The following is a 20,977-nucleotide window of genomic DNA, read 5'->3' on the forward strand; positions in this document are numbered from 1 at the left end:
GTCACATAATATTTTTTACCACCTCTAGTCATGGTTTGTTTTAGGTCTCCTAAATCTGTATGAATTAAACTAAGTAATTCAGATTCTCTAACTACAGAATGGCACGTTTTCTTAGTCGATTTAGTTTCAGCACATATTTGACATTTATCTATGTTCGTTTTATTTAGTCCAGTTATTATACCAAGTGTTTGCATTTTCTTAATATAGCTAGCATTCACATGTCCTAATCTAGCATGCCATAAATCAATAGAGTCTATCAAGTAAGCAGAAGTAGATGCATTTTTCATTATTTCAGCAACATTCAATACAAACAGACCCTGATTACAATAACCCCTGCCTACAAAGACATTATTCTTTGTCATTACAATCTGATCTGATTCAAATGACACCTTAACTCCACCCTTACCCATTAGTGCAACAGACAACAAATTAGCCCTAATATTTGGTACATGAAGTACTTCATTCAGAGCCAGTGTCTTTCCTGATGTGAGCTTGAGAAGAACCTTTCCTTTTCCAAGAACAGGAGCTGTTCGGGAATCACCAAGGAACACACATTCTTCTCCATCCCCTACTGGTGTGTAGGAGGTAAAAGCATCTCTGCTTGCACAGATATGCCTGGTAGCACCAGAGTCTACCACCCAGTTTCTCGCATCAGCAACCAAATTCACTTCAGAAATGACAGCAGCAATAATATCATCTCCTTCGACCAAATTCGCATTTGGCTTAGGAGGATTGCCATTTCTGATTCTCTTTCTGCACTGAGATGCAAAGTGACCTGGTTTTCCACACACAAAACAGGTACTCTTTTTCTTGAAAGCAGTGGAGTTAGTTACCTTGGGTTTGTAATCAGTATTAACAATTACAGAGGGTTTCTGATCATACCTCTTGAAGTTCCCTTTGTTTTGTACCAGATTCGCCCTTGCATTCAGCGCCTTGTTTCGGGCAGCCTTGATTTCCTTTCGGTTCGTTTCCTCAATTATTATGTGTGTGATCAGTTCCTGCAATGTCAATTGTTTATGTTTGTGTTTAAGATTCTGTTTGTAGTCATTCCATGATTGAGGCAGTTTCTCAATCAGGATTCCAGCAACAAATTCCTCCGGCAGTGTAATTGATTCGCCCTTAAGATCTTCGAGCAGTTTGTGGTACTCGTTAATCTGAGCGATCATGTCCTTGTCCTCAGCCATCTCCCATTTGTAAAATTTACCAATCACGAACTTCTGTTTTCCAGCATCCTCGGCAGTGTACTTACTGGTCATCGAATCCCATATCTGTTTTGCTTCCTTGTACGCACAATAAACGTCAAAAAGTTCATTAGATAAAGTACTAATTATTGTGTGTCGGCAAACCTTATTGGCATAAAGCCATGTTTCGGATTCCTTGACAGCAGCTGGAAGAGGCTTCGGATCAGTAAGGGCAGAAGCCACACCGTGCATATCAAGAACAGTAAAGATTCGTTCCTGCCAGCGCCTGAAGTTTTCACCATCAAAGACTTGAATCTTTGAGATGTCTGGGAACGGCTTCGCATAAGGAACAGTAGTTAGCATGGACGGCGTAGCAACGCCTGCGGCAACAGCCACAGTAGGTGGAGCATCGTTTTTGCCACCATCAGCACTCTCAGTAGTAGACATAGTTAAATATACTTTTAGATTGTTAGCTAAAACAGCGAATTAACAAAGAAACAGTAGCTCGAGGCGTGAGAATTTTTCACTGGCCTAAAAGTATATTTCGCCGTTAAGCTTATACCCCAGGATACATCGAGTTCTTCAACTTATGAAGTTGGAACAGAAGTAGCAGTGAACAAAATATTTGATACGATTTTCGTATCCCACTAATCCAGCCATGATCTGATTTGTATTTTAAATTTTAATTAACAAGTAAAATGAATGTAGACATAAAAGAGGTTAAGTTAAATAAAACCGAAAATGTTAGTGGAGGTTCCTTAATCAAAACGTGGTTAATTAAATGAAAACGTTTTAATTAAACTCAGATAATAAAACTTAGTCAAAGTTTGTTCCGGATTTTTAGGCTTCAACCCAAAATAATTTTACATATGCTAAAATAGGCCCTTCTCATATAAGGCTTTTATTATTATTAAATAAATAATAAAACCGGGTTGCAAAAAGTTTAGTCAAGCCCACTTGACTTTCATCCCGAACCCCAACCCACAAGCCTACTCCGAAGAGGGGGGGGGGGGGGGGGGGGCGCGAGCCCATTGCTTCCCCTTCAACACAATTATTAGCCTATAATGCCTTAACCATTATAAACACAAAAGAAAGGCTCTACACTTCCCATGTGGGATTTGTGTAGTTTTGAAATAACACAAAAAGCCAAAATAAGAATAAGACAAGCAAAAACAATTTTTACAACAAGTTTATCTTCCCACGCGATCAACGGCACACTAGAAATATTGGTTCAAGAAATTCTCTCTCCTGAGACGAAGGAACCGTCCCAAGGTAAAAGAGTATCAAAGAAGTCCAATAACGTGTGGAATAATTTTACAAATTAAACATTGTCATCTTAATTTGAAAAATTCAGCAATATATATTTCCCACCAAGTAGAGTGAATGAGTTATAATAGATGCCATGATTCAGCAAATAGGAAGCCATATTAAGCATATCTAGTAGCTCATTGACATTAACAATCGATGAGCTAAGGCGTGAAGAAGATGACGACGGAGTGTAAATAACAGGACGTTTATTAACCACTTGGGCATATGATCGAGAATCTCTCAAGGAAGTCATGAAGTCATGTTGTTTAGGTTGAATCCTGGGCTGATTAATAACTACTTTGTTTGAACGTTGCAAGTTATTAGGGGTTTGATATTTCGAAACATAATCCCTAATTCTCTTAGATCCAATGAAGACATCATTCAACCTATAAAGAGAGTCATCCACATCCTGTTCTAGGTCTAGATGGAGGAATCCAAACCGTTTGTTTGATCAATTATTTTTACGTGCAACAGTAATTCCATGAATACGATATTTTCCAAAAGCCCTCTGTAAATCCGAGTAGGACCACTGATCAGGGCCGGCCTTAGATATATGTGTGTGTGTGTGTGTATTATTTTATAAATTAGTATTTTAAAAAATGTTTCAAATTTATAATATATATTTAACATTGATTGAAAAATATTTTTGTAATTTTATGCACACGCGGGCGCGCACACACATAAAAGTATAAGTACTAAAGTTTAAAAATTATAATATGAGATGTTTATTAAAAAATACTAATCATATGTAAATTTGAAAATATATTTATATTTGTACTAAAATATTTCTAAATTTAAATTTAAATATAATTATCATAATATATATTAACATATTAGTCATATGTAAATTTAGTATTATATAATATATTTTTTTATAATTGAGGGAGGAGGAACGTTTGTGAGAGGAATTGAATCCACGATCTTGACAGTTTTGTTTTATAAGGTTTAATATTTTATAGGGTTATATTTGTCCGTTTTAAAAAGTATGATGGTTTTTTTGTACCTCGTACTTATAAATTTAACGGAGTTAAGATTTTGTTAACTGCAGTGGGTTATTTGTACCAAAAAATTGAGTTCAGGTGGTTATATGTACTCTTTTTAGTACAATGGGGTATTTGTACCAACTGAAAAAACTCGATGATTTTTTTGTACCTTCTGCCTTAAAAAAATATAATTTGTAGGAAAAAAAAGGACAGAATTGTAAGTATTTAATTTACTGATATAAATATTAAAAAAATAATTATTCTTAACCAAAAATAATAAATAACAACAAATTAATTCATCAACTACATAATTATTAAAATTTAATAATAACTATCATAAACACATATTTAATTATTAAAGTTTTATTTAATTCATTATTTATCATTGCTAAAATTTATTATAAATAATTTATCATATAAACTAAATTAATTTATATACAAAATAAAAAAATCATTCAAGATAAAGACTACAGTAACATGACAAGTCACCAAATTGTTTACAATCTACTTTTCATTTTGTTCTTTAATCAAAACGACACTGTTTTGATCAAAGAGAACAAAACAAAAGGAACGACTCGTCTTCTCCGGCTTACAACCTAACGGACCCAAATTTATAAACTAAAATCCCTAAACCACGCTGACGGAGGAAGGGCGGACGCCAGCTCCGCCGCCGGACCAATTTGCTTCATAAAAGCAGGTTTGTTAATCTCAATGACAATCTAGAGTTCTTGAAAGGTATTATACTTTTTTTTTCTATTTATATCTTCTGAATTAAGTCGAGGGAGCCAAAATAATATGCTAATGAAAAGAACTGAGATGTCAGAATATTTACCTGAAGAAGTTATATTTCAAATATTGCTCAGATTGCCTGTCAAGTCCCTTTTGAAATTCACCTGTGTCTGCAAATTGTGGAATTCCATCATCAGAACTCCTCATTTCATCTCTAACCAAATTCACACTACTTTCTCATCAAACAAACATCACCGTTTCATTTTTCTGCTTCACTCTTATAAATTTAAGTACGAATTCTCTATGCATTTCGACAATAAAGATTTCGATCAATACCTACCCGTCCAGCCACTCTTCAACCAAGCCGACGCTTGTGATGTGGTTGGCTCCAGTAATGGTCTTGTCTGCCTCTTTTATGTCTACAAAATGAATATCAACTTTAACGGCGGCATATGTAAATTTGTTATTTGGAACCCTTCCATTAGAAAATATTTGCTCCTACCTGAAACTAGTTTTCCCCTTCTAGCCTCAAATTACATTTCGAATCAATCAAAATTATTGGGGTTTGGCTTTGATTCACGATTTAATGATTACAAATTGTTTGTGGCTCAGTATTCTACCTCTACTATAGATGTGGTTCTCTATTCACTCAATTCTAACACTTGGAAGAAAATCGCTAATGTTCCTCCCACCAGCTATAGAAATCACATATGTTGTACATGCCGTTCAACTTTTGTTAATGGTAAATTTTATTGGCATCCTTATGAGACAAGTAAGAAGTTGGTTTTGGTGTTTGATTTAAGAGATGAGATGTTTGGAGAAATAATATTGCCCGCTCAATGTTTGGAAAATCACCGCTGGAATTTTCAAATCAAAGCATTTGGAGAATCATCCGTCGCAATCATTATTCGAAATAATCTTTATGAGAATGATATATGGGTGATGAAAGAGTATGACAGTGGTGAATGGATGAAGTTAGCTAGAGTTGGAAAACGCTGGAGAGGATTTTCAAATGTGCTCGAGTTTAGAGATAATGGTGAAATATTAGCTCATTTTTGTAGAGGGCAACGCTTAGCCTCGTATAATTTAAATGGACGGATAAAGAATCTACTGGCTTTGAGCGAAGAAAAGTATGGAAGGCCTCCTTTTGCTTATAGGCATGTGGAGAGCCTAGCATTACTTGACAAAGGTAATGATATTTCTAACGAGCTATCAATTTCATTTTAGGGTTATGAGTCTCATAAGCAAATTTGGTGTAGCGTGGTCATGGAGTTTCTCATGGACAATTCTTATTTCTGTGGCTATTTGGAGAGGTTAGTTTTACTTGACAAAGCGGATGGTACTAACTAGTTCTTTTAGGTTTTAGTCGATTGATTTTGATTTTGTTTTAGTTTTAAATCGGTTGATTTTCATTTTGTTTTAGGTTTTAATTTCAATTCTTTTTAGCGATCTGGTGCAATCCTTGGGCATATTGTGTTATTGAGTTTGTCTCTCCTGCTGCTGCATTTTCTCATCGTCCTTGCTACAAATTACCACTGCTTACAACTGATGGTTCTGTAAGTACTTGATAATTAATGAACTTTCCTTCATTGATTTTTCCTTTGGTTGCTTGAAGACTTATGACTCGATAGTCAGTTCCTTTTGAGATGAACGAATTGGGAAGTGCAGTTCTAGTGACAATTAATGCTGGTTTAGCATTTGAAATTAATGAATTCTGGTTTACTATGTAGGCCGACCTACTGATTATATTTGGATTTGGGAGTATCTTTGTATTTATGGGACTTGTAAGAGTGTGAAGGAGGTTCCTCCCAATTCTTTAATAAAAATTGTTTGATTCTAGCTTTATAAATATATCCAAAATTATTTGTTATTTTTTTGACCTATGCGGGTCTTGTAGGCATAGCATTGCTCTGTTTTAGAACGTAATATATGGATTGTCTCGGTTTGATTCAAGAATAAGATAGAGCTGTAAGAAATTGACCGTAACAATGTTTAGCATTTTGAGCAAATTGTGCTAGTTGCACTTAGCTTCATTGTATAATTGAGCCATTTGTGTCTGATCTTTGATCATACTTGTATATTGTCACCTTTTCTCTTGTTAATCCTTATCATTTGAAATGATGAATATTTACGTTATTTGTACAATGGAATATAAGTACTCTTTATTTAATTGGTCTTAGACTTTCAAGTTAAACAACTTGTCTCCGAGAAATGTTTGCCAGAGAAAAATGTTCACAATGATTTATGGAGATAGATGTATAATTCAAAAGATTAATTGCAATCTTGCTTTGTATCTTCTCATCAACTCCATTTTAAAAGTTATGGTAATCTATCATTAGAACTCCAAATACAAAATGCTTTCTCATCAAACAAACATCACCATTACATCCCTATTCGTTTGGGCAACAAAAACAACATATATAAGTTTGTCATTTGGAACGGCCTTCCATTAGAAATTTTTTTCTCATACCTATACCTAATTTTCCTCTTCATTTTACGCAAAATGGATAAAATGAAATGATGATAATCACAATGTAAAAAAGCTTATATTTTAGTAATTATAATTCTTTTATTTCATTAAAATGTCAAAAATTCATTCGATTCATACGGAACGAACTAAATTTGTGGGAATTTATACCGAATTGAATTGAAAGTTCATAATTTTACTTTTTAGTTTGGTTTAATTATTTTCGATTCATTTTGGCATATGCCCTTCAGGGACTGCATGTGTCCATTAGAACACACTACAGTTCAGAAAAAATATTTCAAGTTTCAGCATAAAACAACTAATTTTTCAAATCCTTTTCTACTTCATTATAAACACAATAGACAAAATGCACAAACTTGTCGACTTCAACTAACATTATTAGCCCTTTATTACAAATTTTATAATAAGATTACAATTTCGGATTAACAAAAAATTATTGATAACCATACAATTGTACAAATCTTGCTTATTGTCCTAACCAATTATCAAAAAATTCCAAATTTCTCTAAAAACATTTTATGCTTCATATCAATTTGATCGCATTCCATATCCATTCATATTCAACCTGAGGCAAAAAGCACAAAAGAATATTTAAGTTTAGCTTGGTATAATTCAAGGATAAATTTATTGTGAATATGGTCAAAAAATGACATTTTTTATTTACCTATTGTCACCGGTAACTTGTTTTTGATAGAAGAGAGTTGAGTAACAACATCACCAATATTCAAACGTTCTTGTGGTGATTCCGAAGAACATAAGATTCCAATATCGAGTACTGAAATCAAGCACTCAATAAGTCTATTTTTTCTCATGATGTTCCTGGAATAATGAAAATGACTCAACGGTTCTTCCTCCATTTGAAGAAAAGTGGGATCTGTAATGTCTGTCACTTGCTCGGGCAAAGAACTTTTGACAAAGTCATGGAGGCTTAGTCCCTCTTTGAACGCGTCATCAGTTGGTCTCTTTCCGGTGAACATCTCCAATAAGAGTATACCAAAACTAAATATGTCACCCGATGTTGAAGCAACATTTCCCATGCCATACTCTATAATAATACATCACCAATTGGTTATTTGCATTTGTTTCAATAAGCATAAATCTAATTCTTGCACTAAATTATCCAACGAAAACTAGAATCATAGGTGTGAAAAGTTTGGGTGGTACTAAACTTTTCCTTTATATTTTATTCGGTAGTATCAAGTAGTATCAAATTAATGTTTTTGACAAACAATAATACCTTGCATTTTATATTCTAATTAGCGTACCGAATAGAATATATTTTTAAAAATATAACATCACATGACCATCTGGCCTGATGCCTTAAATTGCAATATAGTGTCACAAATTACCAATAGATTAGTTTTGTTTAGAAAAAATAAGTACTTTGACTTGAAAGAAAAACTATATTTTGATACTATTTTTACATGGATTGAAATTTTACTACCAAATTTAAAAATCAGACAAAATTATGGTACCATTCACTCTTTTAACACGATAATTGAATTTAGTAAAGACAAAGATAATGGTTTTAAAAAATGAGAGTAATTACCTGGGGGGCAGTAACCAATAGTTCCTACATCTGCAAGAGAGGTGGACTGATTTGGAGTAGGATGAATAATCTCCTCATGAAAGAACTTGACTAACCCAAAATCACCCACATGTGCAGTCATTTCTTTATCAAGAAGAACATTGCTTGGCTTTAGATCACTATGAACAATCGGCAATATCCCTGCATGACAATGGAGATACTCCAAAGCGGAACTTACATCAATCGCAATATTCAACCTTTGAACAATGTTTAAATTCCTCGGCTGATGTGTTGGATGCAGCCAATCGTCTAAGCTCCCGTTATCCATGAACTCATAAACCAAAGCTTTGAAATCGTTGCCGGCATAATCAACACTAGAACAAGCAGTGATTACTTTGACAAGATTTCTATGTCTAACATTCCTTAACACTTCACATTCAGCTAGGAAACTTTTTGAAGCTCCTCGACGCATAAGATTAAGCACTTTCACTGCAATTACAAGTCCGTCTTGCTCAAGAACTCCTTTATAGACAGACCCAAATCCACCTGAACCAATTAAATTATCCAAAGAAAATTCATTCGTCGCTTTAAGGAGATTTTGATAAGACAGTCTCAATAAATTAGCATTCTCAAAATCGCACGGCGCTGAATCTTTTCTCCTCTTTCTTGAAAACCAAAGAAATAAGCAACCAAGTATTAATGCTAATATTCCTGTAAACCCTGCAACTATAAATATTACAGTTCGTCGTCGTTTTCTTTTCGGTTCTTGATCATATTTGCATGTAGGAAGGCCAAAATCACTTATACCACCACATAATCTCTTGTTTCCGACAATTGATACTGCACTTGAATTCTTGAAAATTCCTTCAATTGGCACCATACCTTCAAAATCATTATGCGAAATATCCAATGCTAATAAACTAAAGTTCACTAAGAAACTTGGAATCTGTCCCGAAACATTGTTGTAGGAAAGGATCAAGAACTGAAGGCCTCTCAATGCGCTTAAAGAAGAAGGGATCGACCCTTGGAAGAAGTTGTGACTGATTGATAATGCCTCTAGACTCACGCAACCAGCAAGATCACTAGGAATGTGACCTGATAACATGTTGTTATGAAGATATAGTTCTCCCAGTTGTTTCAAGTTTCCTACTTGGTTAGGAATGGGACCATTCAAACGATTGGTAGATAGATAAAGTCCTATTGATAATGAAGAAATTTCAAAAATCTGTGGAGGTATGAGACCAGTAAGATTGTTTTGGGAAAGATCTAACAATAGTAACCGTTTGCAATTCCCTAAATTTGGAGGGATATTACCATGAAGTTGATTGTCATATAAGTAAATTTGAATCAAATTTGTCAAATTTCCTAAAGATGATGGAATATTTCCAGTTAAATCATTACTAGACAAAGAAAGTATTGCTAAATTCTTGAGTTTTCCAATGCCAGAAGGGATGGTACCTGAGAGATTGTTGTTTGATGCAACGAATATATTCAAGCTTATAAGGGAGTCTATACCAGTTGGGATATTTCCATGTATTTGATTGTTGTTGATGTAGATACGCTCGAGTTCCCGTGAAAAGTTAGCAATCTGTTTAGGCAGCGCCCCTCCAAAATTGTTAAATCCCAAATCTAGTATTCTTAAACGAGTTGCATTAGTTAGGCCATGTAGAAACTTCAAGTCATCATCTTTTCCATTCCCAAAATGGTTTCGACCAAGCGAAAGTGTTGAGAGTTTATTCAACTTTTGAAAAGAAGGTACAACTCCAGTAAGCTTATTACCGGTTACTTGAAAGGATTCCAAATTTGATGCATTAGAAATTGAAGATGGAATGGATCCACTGAATTGGTTAAAACCAATTGAAAAGAATTGGAGATACGGAAGAGACACACCTAAGCTTACCGGAAGAGTCCCCTCTAAATAATTGTTACCCACGTCAAAAGCCTCAATCAAAGAGAGATTAAAGATTGAAGAATGGATGGTTCCTGAAAATTGATTATTGAAAAGAGCTAAAGTGCTCAAATTCTTTAATTGACCAATGTATTGAGGTACAACTCCATGCAAAATGTTGACACTCAGGTAGAGATACTCAAGAGATGTTAGATTTGCAATAGACAGAGGGATAGTTCCTGTTAAATCATTTTGACCCAATGATAAACGTTGCAGCCTGCTCAAGAAGGTAAGCTCTAAAGGAATTTCACCTATCAAGTGGTTGCCATTTAAATTCAAGAATTTAAGATTAGAACAAGAAGATAAGTTTGAAGGAATTTTGCCGCCAAGTGAGTTATTGTAAAGAAACAATCCTTGCAGTCTGCGCAAATGGCCAATTTCAGGAGGAATCTCATAGCTGAAGCTGTTATTATAGAGATATAATTTTCTTAGAAAGCTTAAATTGCCAATATGTGGTGATATAGAACCTGAAAGTTTCAGAGAGTGTAGACGTAACACTGCAACTCTTTGGCGATGTCTACGCCCACATACGACGCCGTACCATTGGCAAAAATGATGTGAGCTATTCCATGAAGTCATGACACCAAGAGGGTCAGTAATTTTAGCCTTGAATTCGAGCAAAGCTAGTCGATCCGTCTCATTGGTTGCAGCATGAAGTAAGGTAAATATTGAAAAGAGATGAATAGTAATAACAACAAGGCTCCTGCCATAAATCCCCATTTTATTTGAGGCAGTTGGTTTTGAAAGAGAGAAAATGGGACAAGTTATTTATTTGAGAGGATGGGTTTGTGTTGTTCATCACTGAGTAAGCAGTATTTATAGAGAGTAACAATATAGTAGTAGAAACCAATTTTGATGGAATTTAGACTTGTTTTGGTCGTATTGGTAGACTTGCAGAAATAATTGTAAAGATCATTTAGAAACTTCAACTTTGCACAATGTGCCAACTAAGTCCTTTCTGACCTTTACAATTCAATAGACCCACACCTTATTGTTTTTAGATTAATCTGGTCTTTCCTTGAAACATCTGTTTCAAATTTCAATTGCCATGTAAGAAAAATCAGTTTACTGCTCAATTTACGTCATGTATTTAATTATGTTATTACAATGAGCTCGCAATCTAATATTAACGGAGTACTATATATTTAAACAGATACTAGTTTTTTTTTCGTGTCTTAAGTATACTTAACATTGCTCTTTGAATATTCTAATTATAAAATCGAATGACCTTGACTTTGATTAATGAAGTGTATTAACTCAAGCTAAATATTTATTCACAAAAATCAACATTATCCATAACTTAATATCAAACACAAAACTCAACTCTATCATTACCAATTAGTACCTAAGAGTTAAAAAGCATCATAAGAACTTTTAAATTTCCAACCACACTCAAACTTTAAAACAAACCTTTTTTCTCACAAGATTTCTCTCAATACGCTCATGTATTTGGGGTATGAATTCACTCCTCGCTATCATGATATAAATTGAACCATAGGCTTGCAATTCAAACAAAATTCTACCACTTGAAAATAAATGACAACATGAATCAATGGGTCTTTAATTTTGGTTGTAATGGGGCTAAGGTTCAAGGTAGGATTTAAGGCTTAAATGAGGTTAAATGAGTTAAAAATTCAAACAATATTTCTTTATCAATCTCAAAACAATAACAATCACTAATTTTTCTCATGAAGCTCAAAACAAGAATTCAATTGCTAATTTTTTTTCAAACCAATTTTTTTTTCTTTTTCTATGCTCTATATTTTTTTTTCTTTTTAGAAGTTTTTTTTTCTTTTTTTTTCTTTTTGGTTCTTTTCTCTTTTCGCTCATCTTTGAATTTCTTGTCAACTATGCTTAGTGAAATATATGTCTTTTTCTTTCAATTCTTGGTCAAAATTTTAACTCATTGGGCTATCAAAAGAGGGAAATAAAAGAAGGATAAAAGGTGTAAACATGGGTATAATAACAAGAAAAGGCTAGGCTCAAATTTGGTTAATCCTAATGGGAAATTGGTAGTCTTTTTAAGTGGGAAAAAGAAAGGTTATCTAAATGCCCAAATCACACTCATATCATCACCTATTTCATATGGCCTCAAATCGATTTACAATTGCAAGTTCTAGCAAATAAATACCAAGTAACACACTCAAGAGAAAAAAAATATTGATACTTTAGGCTCAAAAATCTCACATTCTTAAGTGTAGTTTGTAAAAAGCATCATGTGGTTAGTCCTTCAAAATTCTCAAGAAACTTAATTAAAACCCAAGCAAAATTAACTTTAATAAGAGTTGAAATTTTGGCTATCTTTAAATCACAAGTAATATAGAATTTTGTGCTTAAATGTTATGCTCAAAAATTAATAAAAATTATTAACACAAAACCAAGCTCATGATTTCAATCAAACACTCTCAACAAACTTAAAGATATCATAATTTCAACTTGACACGGGGATATCTAAACATGCTTCTCAAGTTCCATTCGATTAATTAATGAACTATCCTACTTTTGGACAATAAAAAAAAACTAAGTTCAAAATTTAAAATTTTCTCAAAATTAAATATTCTACTAAAACAGAAAATAAAATTGAAAAACAAAATCTTAATGTCTAATAAATAATACCCCCACACTTAAATATCACATTGTCCTCAATGTATAAATATAAGAAATCAAATACGAGAAAACAAGTATACTTACCTAGTGTGCACCCTAGTTGATGTAACTTCTAAATTTGATAATTTTGATCTTCTTTGTTACATTAGTCGTCATTGATTTCCATCTTTAATGACCTACAAAATAGACATAAAAAATTTTATGATAATAATGTGAAGGGAAAATCTAAAAAGAAAAAAAAACTAAATAAAGGATATGTCTTGGGGTGCCTCCCAAGTAGCGCTTTAGTTAGAGTCCATAGCTAGACTCTTCGCATATATTCATTAAGAATACATTCGAACGTGAGGGAGTGTTCTTGGCAACATCTTTTCCCTCTTTTCTCTTGTCGGTCCCCTTTTAACTTGGTAGTAGAGAGCATATTCCACTTGAATCACCTTAGGATCAATAATAAATTTAAGAATATAAGGTTCTTCTTGTGGATTCTCGGAAAATATGCTCTCTTTCACATTCTCTTTATAAGACAAATTATCCTCATATGCAACATTTATAGTTGGTTGTTCATACTCTAAATCTTTCCTACTCTCACTTGAAGATATAGGATGAACTTCCAAATAACACGATTCCTCCATATATTTTTTAAATTGTTCAATATGTTCACTATGGAGTGGTTGTGTTTTCCCTTCAATTTCAATTTCACCTATAAAACATGAGTTAGAATCACAAGAAAGAGATGATGGGTTAGACTCGATCTCATCATCAATCGATAAGCAATCATCATCTTTTGAAAGTTGTGCAAACACATGTTTTCTAATTAAAGTTATGTGCTCATTGATTCTTGAATTCCAAGTAGCCGGATCGTCTTCTTCTAAGCACGGATGACTAAGATGTTCAAGATTGTTGTTACGAGCCCACTCTAAAGCTTGCCCATATATTGATTTATCCTTTTGATCATCAACCACAACCTGAATATTAGTATCACCAAAACTAGAAAACGAGTTAAAAGAATCATTAACACAATAAGAATAATCGGGTGAAGGTAGTGTTGGTGAATAATATGGACAATATGCCCAATCATGATTTCCTTGACACCATTCACAAACTTGAAATTGATTATATTGCATATTATAATTCATCATATTAGAGTATTGTACATTAAAGCTCTCATATGGATAAGTTGATTCACCAAAATTCATGATGAAAACTTATAAACAACAAAAATAAAAAAAACAGAAAATAAAAGGTGTTCAAAGCAATAATTAATTAAGTTGTATTGATATAAATATCAATTCCCCGGCAACGGCGCCAAAAACTTGATACACAAAATCGCAAGTGTACGATGTCGATAAATCAAGTAATATAATGATAAGTAAAAGTCGAAGCCACGAGGAATTGAATTTAGTACCAAAATAGTTAATTAAGAATTATTTGAACTAACAAAGATGAGGTTTGTGTGATTTTAATTAAACTAATAAAAACAGAAAATAATAATCTAAGGAATAAACAATAACGACAAATAACTCAGAATATTGCTTTCGTATGGATTATCGATGCCTTACAAATCTAACTTATATCAATCAATTTTAATCGTTACATGCAATGGAGGATAGATCGAAGATACTAGCTCAATATTCCTATATTATTGCTAGCCTATTGGTTATAACCCGTTATCCCGAATCACCCTTACTGTCACGGCTTACAGAACGATAGAAGATAAACGGCAATTTATAAACAACGCATTATCGATTAGTTATCCACATAGACCACATAACGCAAACATGGTGGTCGGACTCATGTTTTGTAATTATGCCTTGGTTACCCTTTTCCAATTAAATTGCTTAAGTCCCCTCCTCACAATTTATTCTAAATTCATGCAATTGTTAGCTACTCAATCACAAGCATTACTCTCAATAACGAAGGATTGCATTAACAAAGAAAGATATAAAAATTAGTTTTCAGAATTTAAATCTAGCATCCATACTACTCACAATATTCCAAGTCAAGAAATTTAGCTAGAAATAATTGAATTAACTAAGCAATTAATAATAATGAACATAATTAAAACAATAGATTGAAAATAAAAATACTTGAATAAAAACCTGCAATAATTCGGAACACAAGTCTTCGAATCAAAGTTTTGAAGATTTAAGTCTTGAAATAAAATTAAGGACTAAAAGAAAATTAACCTAAGACAAATTATTTGTAGAATAGAAATAATAAAAAACTCGATATAATACATGATCTTGAGATGTCTTTATATAGTGGAAGAGTCCTTGATGTGTTGCAAGAGTTGTAGTTGAAATCGGATCCAAATCCGCGTTGAAAAAGGATTTTCACGTTTTAAGTTCGCAGGTACATCCGGGCCAGTTCCTCAATAGTGTCTGGAGGCACTTTTGAGGAATTGGCCACAAAGGATTCGCAGATTGTAATCCGGGCCAGTTCCTCAATAGTGTCTGGAGGCACTTTTGAGGAACTAGGCACTTTTTCCAGCTTTTCTCCAATTTGCTCCAAATTGATTCGCGTCACTCCATACGCATAAACCTACAAAATAAACACCTTTCCAAGCATAATATCCTCAAAATATGCAATAATACTATATCAAATACTTGGAAAAATCCTATATAAAATATGCGTATCATCTATGGATGATTGATTAGATACTTAACCTTTTTTAGGGTTTTCTTTAATTATTTAAGCATTTTTTTTATATAGGAAACGGGTTTGTTTTTAGAAAACGAGTTTCCAACTTTTAGTATTTACAGAAACGAGCCCGAAACATTTCTGAGAGTTTCGGAAACGGAAACGTTTCCGAAACGGAAAAACTCACCCTACATAAAGTTTCCGTGCATCCTCCTGCTAAGTCCCTTTTAACATTTACGATTACAAATAGTGTTATTTTGGTCTCTTTACTTTGCTTTTCATCTGAAAACTAAAAATTGTCATTTGTTCATGTATCAGTAGAGCATTTTGTTGTTGCATTTACTTTAGATAATTGAATTGTTTGGTCGGAGAATGGTTTGGTTAGGCTGAAATCATTCCGTACTCTCACATTCAGCCTCCTTAAGAAAAGTACCTTTGAGATGTTTATTATTAGAAATTTCCTAGATTATGTAAATTTTGCTGTTACAACTTACATCTATAGGTTTGAGGCATTTTAATCGGAAGAAATCGTGTCCTCGGATTGCACATACATGCCTTTCTCCCTTTTTCCGACCTCAAGGCATTTTAATCGATCATCTCGTATGCTTTTGAACGTTCTTTATTTATTATTAGAAAAACTCATTCCAAATCCTTAAACTGTACCGCTTTTGATTATCTGATCTTTAAATTAATTTTTATCTTTTACTAGTCCCTAAACTATACGGGTTCGTGACTTCAGGTCCCTAAATGGAAATCTGTTAAAAGTGTTTATTCACACTCTTTTTTTCTTGAGTAAACCCAAATTACTAATACACGTAGCTAGGAAGCCACAGGGACATAGAACAAATCTGACTGGAAAAGATTGAAAAGATTCGTTTTGTGTAAATAAAATCAAAACATTTTCTTTTTTCAGACACGACATCATTTCACTTCATCTGAAATCAAAAATGTATTTTAAATGTTATGGGTATTTTTTTTCTATTTTCACGTCAGCAAGTTAACGGTCGTTAGTTAAAGTCATGGACAAAAAGACTTTTTTTGTTATGTGTTGTGCTTCAAGTCATTGCCCCTATTCCACTCAGATACTGATAGATTTGTTTTGTCATTATTGGTAGACTTCATTCAGTACCATTTACAGAAATGAATACCAATTTAGATACTTGAACTTTGCACAATAGGCCTGCTAGGTCCCTTTTAACATTTACGATTACAAATAGTGTTATTTACTTTGCTTTTCATCTGAAAACTAAAACTTGTCATTTGTTTCATGCATCAGTAGAGCATTTTGTTCTTGCATTTACTTTGGATAATTGAATTGTTTGGTCGGAGAATGGTTTGGTTAGGGGCGGATGGAAGACAATTGTGGGAAGAGACTTTTTTAATTTGGCCTTATTGGTATTCATTCAGTACTTTCACAAGATACGTATTCGGTTTAAATGAATTTTCACAATTTAAATTTGCAATTACATTCGAAATACAATATTCAATTTATTTTATTTTATATAAAATTAATTTTATATTTAAATTTTCGAAAAACCCTATACAAAAATTCCTTTTTAGATGATTTTTAAATAGAATTCATTTAGAAATCAAATGAAATTTGCACTAGAATTGATCCAAACAGGCTCTTAATCTCACTCCTCCTTTGGATTTTAAACATTGCATATTTTGAGCCTGATCTAAGTTCTTCAAATCCGGCTTTTGGTAAAGCTTTTATCAAAATATCTGGTAACTGGTCAACATCTCCACAATGAACAATTGAAACCTCCGTTTTCCTGCTTAGCTTCCAAAGCAAAGTCATATTTAGTTTTAAAATACTTTGTTTGGCCATGAAAAACTGGATTTGTTATCGCAATTCCAAACCTTAGCATATGTATAGGATATCCTACTTGGTTATGAGTATTTAATTTATAAAATATATTTATTTTTATTAAATTATTTCATTTAAAAATACTTATTTAAAATTAATTTAAATTAAAAATATTAAAATAATAAGTAATCAATTGTATATATATAAATTTCTTAATTTTAAATCAGAGTTTAAAGAAGAATTAAAAAAAATTAAGAAATATAGAAATTTTGCGCTACCGGAATATACAACTAAAAAATTCACTTGTGTCTGCAAATTGTGGAATTCTATTATCAGAACTCCTGATTTCATCTCAAACCACATTCACACTACTTTCTCATCAAACCATTACATCCTTATGCTTCACTCTAATAGATCTATCTACCCATATTCAGTTTCAAAATTACAGTGCCAATACTCTATGCATTTCGACAACAAAGATTTCGATCAGCTCCTATCTGTCCGACCACTCTTCAACCAAGCCGAAGTCTATACTAATGAAGTGGTCGGCTCGAGTAATGGTCTTGTCTGCCTCTTTTGTGTCTACGAAAACAATAACCAGTTTAAAAGTGTTATCAAATACAGCCAGTACATAGACAAGTTGGTTATTTGGAACCCTTTCATTAGAAAATCTTTTATGATACCTGAACGTCCTTGCTGTTCTCCTCCTTTAGGTTCGTCTGATTCAAAATTAATCGGGTTTGGCTTTGATTCAAGATTGAATGATTACAAATTATTAGTGGCTCATTATTTGATTAGCTCTATTAAGGGCGTGGTTCTCTATTCACTCAATTCTAATTCTTGGAAGAAAATCACTAATGCTACTCCCAGCTGTAGATATTACATAGATTTTTTTTATTCCTCAGCTTTTGTCGTCGATGGTAGATTCTACTGGCCAATGCTTAATAAGAATTTGAGGAAGATGTTACTAGTCTTTGACTTAAGAGATGAGATGTTTGGAGAGATATCATTGCCTGCATATTTAGAAAATGACCGCAGTACAAATTTGACAATTAAAACGTTTGGAGAATCATCCATTGCAGTTATTGTTCGAAATGGTTTCTATGAGTATGATATATGGGTGATGAAAGAGTACGAGACTCGCGAATGGATGAAGTTGGCAAGAGTCGGAAAACGCTGGAGAGAATTTTCAAATCTACTTGAGTTTAGAGATAATGGTTAAATGTTGATTCATTTTTTTAAAAGGCAACGTTTAGCCTCGTATTCTTTAAATGGACACATGAAGAATCTATTGGCTTGGCGCGGTGAGAAAGATGGAAGATGGCCTTCTTTTGCTTATAGGTGTGTGGAGAGCCTAGCATTACTTGACAAAGGTAATGATTCATGAGAGATTGCGGTGTACTGTCATCAAGGCGGTTCTCACGGACGATTCTTGTTTTTCAGGCTAGGTGGCTCAGTTTTACTCGACAAATCAGATGGTAGTAACTAGTTATTTACTTTGATATCGCGTGTTCTTATTTATAAATTTATTGCAATAAAAACTCCTGATTTTGTTGAACGCTTTTCTGAGCCATTCTGTGACATTCTACGTAGCATTCTACATTACTTGCAGTAGCCTGCTTGTATATTGAATTTTCTTTACTTTTCTGTTTGGTTTAATGATAAAAACTTCTATAGTTGAGTTTTTCCATAAGTAAAATTGCCAGGTTATTAGTTGGATATTGACTGAGTTATTTTGTAGTAGCTAGTATTTAGATATAAAGGTTTTGTTGTCTATGTGTAATTACTGCAATTTTCGGCAACCAACCTCAATTAACCTCTCTATTATACCTAAAAATTAAATAGGCTTCCTTTGTTCGGCCAGTGCGACGTACCGGTGGATCACAAGGCCGTTTCAAAACCGCTATTACCAATTCAGGGGTACTTTTTTTTAACTGAATAATGTCATTTAGTCAGTTTTCTAATCAAAGGATTAGCCATCTGATTATTTTTAATTTTTTTTAAGTCAAACGACTATATATTATATTTCTTTAAATTGACTGTAAAATAATTTTTTTAAGTCAATCTTCTCCAATTATTTGCAAACTCACAGCATCTGATTCAATCACCATTTGATAACTCCACAAAGAAAGGACAAAATAAATAATTCATAAAAAACACAAAAAATAAAAAAATAATAAAATTAATATAACTCATAAACGATTCCATTTTAAATACCCGGTTATGGATAGTAATTGTAAACTCACAATCAATGCTACTCGAGCTTGTCGAGATAAGGACCGATCCCGCATCCATACGATCCTTACAAACAATCAACGGGTGAAGAGACACAACTGATCCCACTTTTTCACTAATAAAGTTGAAGAATTTATCTTCCCACGCGATCAACGGCACACTAGAAATATTGGTTCAAGAAATTCTCTCTCCTGAGACGAAGGAACCGTCCCAAGGTAAAAGAGTATCAAAGAAGTCCAATAACGTGTGGAATAATTTTACAAATTAAACATTGTCATCTTAATTTGAAAAATTCAGCAATATATATTTCCCACCAAGTAGAGTGAATGAGTTATAATAGATGCCATGATTCAGCAAATAGGAAGCCATATTAAGCATATCTAGTAGCTCATTGACATTAACAATCGATGAGCTAAGGCGTGAAGAAGATGACGACGGAGTGTAAATAACAGGACGTTTATTAACCACTTGGGCATATGATCGAGAATCTCTCAAGGAAGTCATGAAGTCATGTTGTTTAGGTTGAATCCTGGGCTGATTAATAACTACTTTGTTTGAACGTTGCAAGTTATTAGGGGTTTGATATTTCGAAACATAATCCCTAATTCTCTTAGATCCAATGAAGACATCATTCAACCTATAAAGAGAGTCATCCACATCCTGTTCTAGGTCTAGATGGAGGAATCCAAACCGTTTGTTTGATCAATTATTTTTACGTGCAACAGTAATTCCATGAATACGATATTTTCCAAAAGCCCTCTGTAAATCCGAGTAGGACCACTGATCAGGGCCGGCCTTAGATATATGTGTGTGTGTGTATTATTTTATAAATTAGTATTTTAAAAAATGTTTCAAATTTATAATTTATATTTAACATTGATTGAAAAATATTTTTGTAATTTTATGCACACGCGGGCGCGCACACGCATAAAAGTATAAGTACTAAAGTTTAAAAATTATAATATGAGATGTTTATTAAATACTAATCATATGTAAATTTGAAAATATATTTATATTTGTACTAAAATATTTCTAAATTTAAATTTAAATATAATTATCATAATATATATTAACATATTAGTCATATGTAAATTTAGTATTATATAATATTTTTTTTATAATTGAGGGAGGAGGAACGTTTGTGAGAGGAATTGAATCCACGATCTTGACAGTTTTGTTTTATAAGGTTTAATATTTTATGGGGTTATATTTGTCCGTTTTAAAAAGTATGATGGTTTTTTTGTACCTCATACTTATAAATTTAACGGAGTTAAGATTTTGTTAACGGCAGTGGGTTATTTGTACCAAAAAATTGAGTTCAGGTGGTTATATGTACTCTTTTTAGTACAATGGAGTATTTGTACCAACTGAAAAAACTCGATGATTTTTTTGTACCTTCTGCCTTAAAAAAATGTAATTTGTAGGAAAAAAAATGGACAGAATTGTAAGTATTTAATTTACTGATATAAATATTAAAAAAATAATTATTCTTAACCAAAAATAATAAATAACAACAAATTAAT

General features: G+C 32.9%; 3 protein-coding genes across 4 annotated transcripts; 2 read left to right on the top strand and 1 right to left on the bottom strand.

Annotated features, from left to right (window-relative positions):
- The first annotated feature begins 3,997 nt into the window (after positions 1 to 3,997).
- Positions 3,998 to 6,337, top strand: LOC126653842 (F-box/kelch-repeat protein At3g06240-like). Of its 2 annotated transcripts, XR_008791043.1 has the most exons (4): positions 3,998 to 5,390; positions 5,461 to 5,514; positions 5,625 to 5,757; positions 5,932 to 6,337. XR_008791043.1 is itself a non-coding variant. In XM_050347807.2 (3 exons), exons 1-3 carry the CDS (start codon positions 4,268 to 4,270, stop codon positions 5,645 to 5,647), a joined length of 1,200 nt encoding a protein of 399 aa, XP_050203764.1. In that variant the 5' UTR covers positions 3,998 to 4,267; the 3' UTR covers positions 5,648 to 6,337. The 2 variants fall into 2 exon arrangements, 1 of the variants encoding a protein (XP_050203764.1); XM_050347807.2 differs by having other exon boundaries at positions 5,625 to 6,337.
- A 699-nt stretch (positions 6,338 to 7,036) lies between these two features.
- LOC126653838 (probable LRR receptor-like serine/threonine-protein kinase At3g47570) lies at positions 7,037 to 10,985 on the bottom strand. Its single transcript, XM_050347799.2, has 3 exons — positions 8,239 to 10,985; positions 7,354 to 7,734; positions 7,037 to 7,254 (listed from the first exon to the last, which is right to left on the bottom strand). Exons 1-3 carry the CDS (start codon positions 10,883 to 10,885, stop codon positions 7,250 to 7,252), a joined length of 3,033 nt encoding a protein of 1,010 aa, XP_050203756.2. The 5' UTR covers positions 10,886 to 10,985; the 3' UTR covers positions 7,037 to 7,249.
- Positions 10,986 to 17,616: 6,631 nt separating this feature from the next.
- Positions 17,617 to 18,441, top strand: LOC130015677 (F-box/kelch-repeat protein At3g06240-like). The gene has a single exon (XM_056106311.1). It carries the CDS (start codon positions 17,617 to 17,619, stop codon positions 18,439 to 18,441), a length of 825 nt encoding a protein of 274 aa, XP_055962286.1.
- Positions 18,442 to 20,977: the final 2,536 nt, after the last annotated feature.

This window comes from Mercurialis annua, linkage group LG6, assembly GCF_937616625.2.
Source record: "Mercurialis annua linkage group LG6, ddMerAnnu1.2, whole genome shotgun sequence".
Taxonomy (NCBI): Eukaryota; Viridiplantae; Streptophyta; class Magnoliopsida; order Malpighiales; family Euphorbiaceae; genus Mercurialis; species Mercurialis annua.